This window comes from Pteropus vampyrus, unplaced genomic scaffold (genome assembly GCF_000151845.1).
Source record: "Pteropus vampyrus isolate Shadow unplaced genomic scaffold, Pvam_2.0 Scaffold114, whole genome shotgun sequence".
In the NCBI taxonomy this organism is placed as follows: Eukaryota; Metazoa; Chordata; class Mammalia; order Chiroptera; family Pteropodidae; genus Pteropus; species Pteropus vampyrus.
The window spans coordinates 3,515,155-3,517,701 of NW_011888895.1; the positions used below are offsets into that span (position 1 = coordinate 3,515,155).

At 50.2% G+C, this 2,547-nt stretch overlaps 1 protein-coding gene across 1 annotated transcript in view; it reads right to left on the reverse strand.

Annotated features, from left to right (window-relative positions):
- Positions 1 to 1,910, reverse strand: part of IFNGR2 (interferon gamma receptor 2) — a 19,189-nt gene extending 17,279 nt beyond the window's left edge. Inside the window, exons 1-2 of the mRNA XM_011365679.1 lie at positions 1,874 to 1,910; positions 639 to 771 (exon numbers count right to left, since the gene is read on the reverse strand). Coding sequence (XP_011363981.1) covers positions 639 to 771; positions 1,874 to 1,895 — 155 coding nt within the window. The 5' untranslated portion in view covers positions 1,896 to 1,910. The remainder of the gene's footprint in view (positions 1 to 638; positions 772 to 1,873) is intronic.
- Between the last annotated feature and the right edge of the window lie 637 nt (positions 1,911 to 2,547).

The window sequence follows — 2,547 nt, forward strand, 5'->3', positions numbered from 1 at the left end:
CAAGCGTTGAGAATTACCATTTCTTTTCATTGTTTATTTGGTAATATAAAATGACTTAGTCAATAATTTTAACTTAGTCTTCAATGAACATATTTAACAACTAAGCAAATAACAACTGAGGACTTGGGTTCTGCCTTTCTACTTCCTATGTGTTACATAAAAGCTTGACAAGGAGGTGAGAGAGAATGAGGGGCCAGAATATAATGCAAAATGGAAAACCCACTTAGAAACTGAGAATTAACAATAATTAAATAGATAAATTCCTCATTAGGCCAAATGTGGCTTATGAGGTTGAATAAAGCAGATTTTTAAACCCGAAGAAGATGAAGACTAAAAGGTGCTTCCTGCCCTTTCAAGCCGGGAAGCCTGTTTATACAGGTTTCTCCTGAAACCAACCAGAGAATGAACTTCCGCCAAACTAAGAAGTCACGTGGTTAGACAGCGGAGTTCTCTAAGCATTTGGATGAGTGGGAAGTTGTGAAATCTCGGTCCTTGGAGATTTTAAAAATGTGAGAGAAATAGCTGCTTCCCATGGATTTGCTGACACTTGTGTCTACAGGCAGGAACGCGAAGCTGGCCTGGGTGGCTCAGCTCCCCTCCGTATCCCAAGAAAGACACCAACGGAAACATCTGCTTACAATTTGAACTGCACCTGGTAGACCACGGGCCTTGTGTCATTGCTCAGGGACACCGGCTCCCAACTCAGAACCTGCATGGCATTGTACAGGTGAATCTTCAGGTTTTCAGGAGCAGGCAGCTGGGAACGAGAGTCTTGAAAGGGACAGAGAACAAGAGAAGGGAGAAGAGGTGGAATGGAAAGGGAGGGTCAAAAGGAGAAAACTCAGTTACACACATATTTAAACACACACTGCCGAACCACGTATACAACTCGGTTTTTGTCCAAGTGCAGAAACGGCATCACTCGACCTCCCCGGCATACCCCTACTCCCGCTTTGACTAAAGGTGGTACCATCGACACAGTCCATGGGAAGAAAGAGGGGCTTGGGGCTGCCTTTCCACCTGCAGGTGACAGGGGCTACGCACCAGAGTCTGGCCGGACTGGAATGCCTGCTCCGCCTTTAGCGAGTGTGCGTGACTGGGCAGGTCACTTACCAGTCAGGCCTCAGTTTCTGCTTCAGGAATAAGGGAAGAGTAATAGTACACTCCACAGGCTGTTGTGAAGATTAAATTGGTGGCCATGTGACAGACTCAGTACCAAGGGAGGGTACAGTAAACCTCCACAAACGCGTACACATGTGTCCCCACTCGCGCACGGAAGCAGGGGTGCAGAGCGTGCGCGAGCACGAGGCCTGCCTTCTGGGCTTTACCAGAGCTGCTCTGCTCCCCGAGGACCCCCCAGCATCACAATCACTGACGTGCTGCTTACAAGGCAGATTCCCAGGCCTGACCCCAGACGGGAAAATATGCATTTTCAACAAGCTTCCCAGCTGAATCTTAAACACATGAAAGGTTGAGAACTACAAACAACAAGCTGTCACACTCCCCAGGGAACCACCACCAAAATCAGAATTCCCCTCCTTGGGGTGACCTGGCAGACACAGCCCCAATCCCCCAGGCAGGTACTTTCTAGGACTGGGCTGGAGGGTGTGGGCTCAAGAGCCTACTCTCTAGTAAGCAAATACGATAAGATTTTCTCTGACACTGAAAGATTAATGAGAAACACCCAGAAGGTGAGAAGAAAAGTTTGGAAAACGTGCTGTACCAGAATTCAGAGCAGGAAATTCAAACCACACATTTTCGGTAAATGCATCCAATTTTGACGAACAGTGACCAGGTGGGCCTACGGCCCGGCCGGCCAGCTCTCCTTCTGAAAGATGCGTTACCAAGAGTCTGTGGCCACTTGTTTACTTACAGAATGTCCATCGTCTCCACATCTACGAGCTTGGCTAACCTTTGCTCCAGATCTTTATTGAACCAGCTAACCGACACTTTGCCCAATTCATACCAGGCCTCGTGAAAGCTGGGCCAAAGGCCGATGGACAGGGACAGCGTGGTGGGGGGCTGCTCCCCTGACGACCCTTCCCGCTCACTGTGGCTGCCAGGGCCACCAGACAGAGCTGAGCACTGAAGTCCTGCTTCCAGGGAGGGCCGTGCAGGGCCCCACGGGGTACGTGCTTGCTTTAGGCTGGGCGCCCATCAGAGACCCAGAAAGCCCCTACGCCGCCTGGCATCAATTCCCTGGCATCTATTGATGCTGAAATAAATTACCATAAATTTAGTCTTAAAATAACCCAGACTTAGGCTCTTAGCAGTTCCGGAGGTCAGACGTTCGAAACAGGTCTCACTGGGCTAAAGTCAAGGTGTCGGCAGGGCTGGGCTCCTTCTGGAAGCTCCAAGAGGAAGCACAGTTCCTTGCCTCTCCCAGCTTCCGGAAGCTGCTCCTCTCTTTGACTGGGGGCCCTTCCCCCAGCAGCGCCGGGCTCAGTCCTTCCTGCTTGTGCTGCCATCTGTCTGGTTCTGACTCTTCTGCCTCCCTCTTCCATCTTTCAAGGACTCTGGAGGTTAGATAGGGCCCACAGAGCCCAG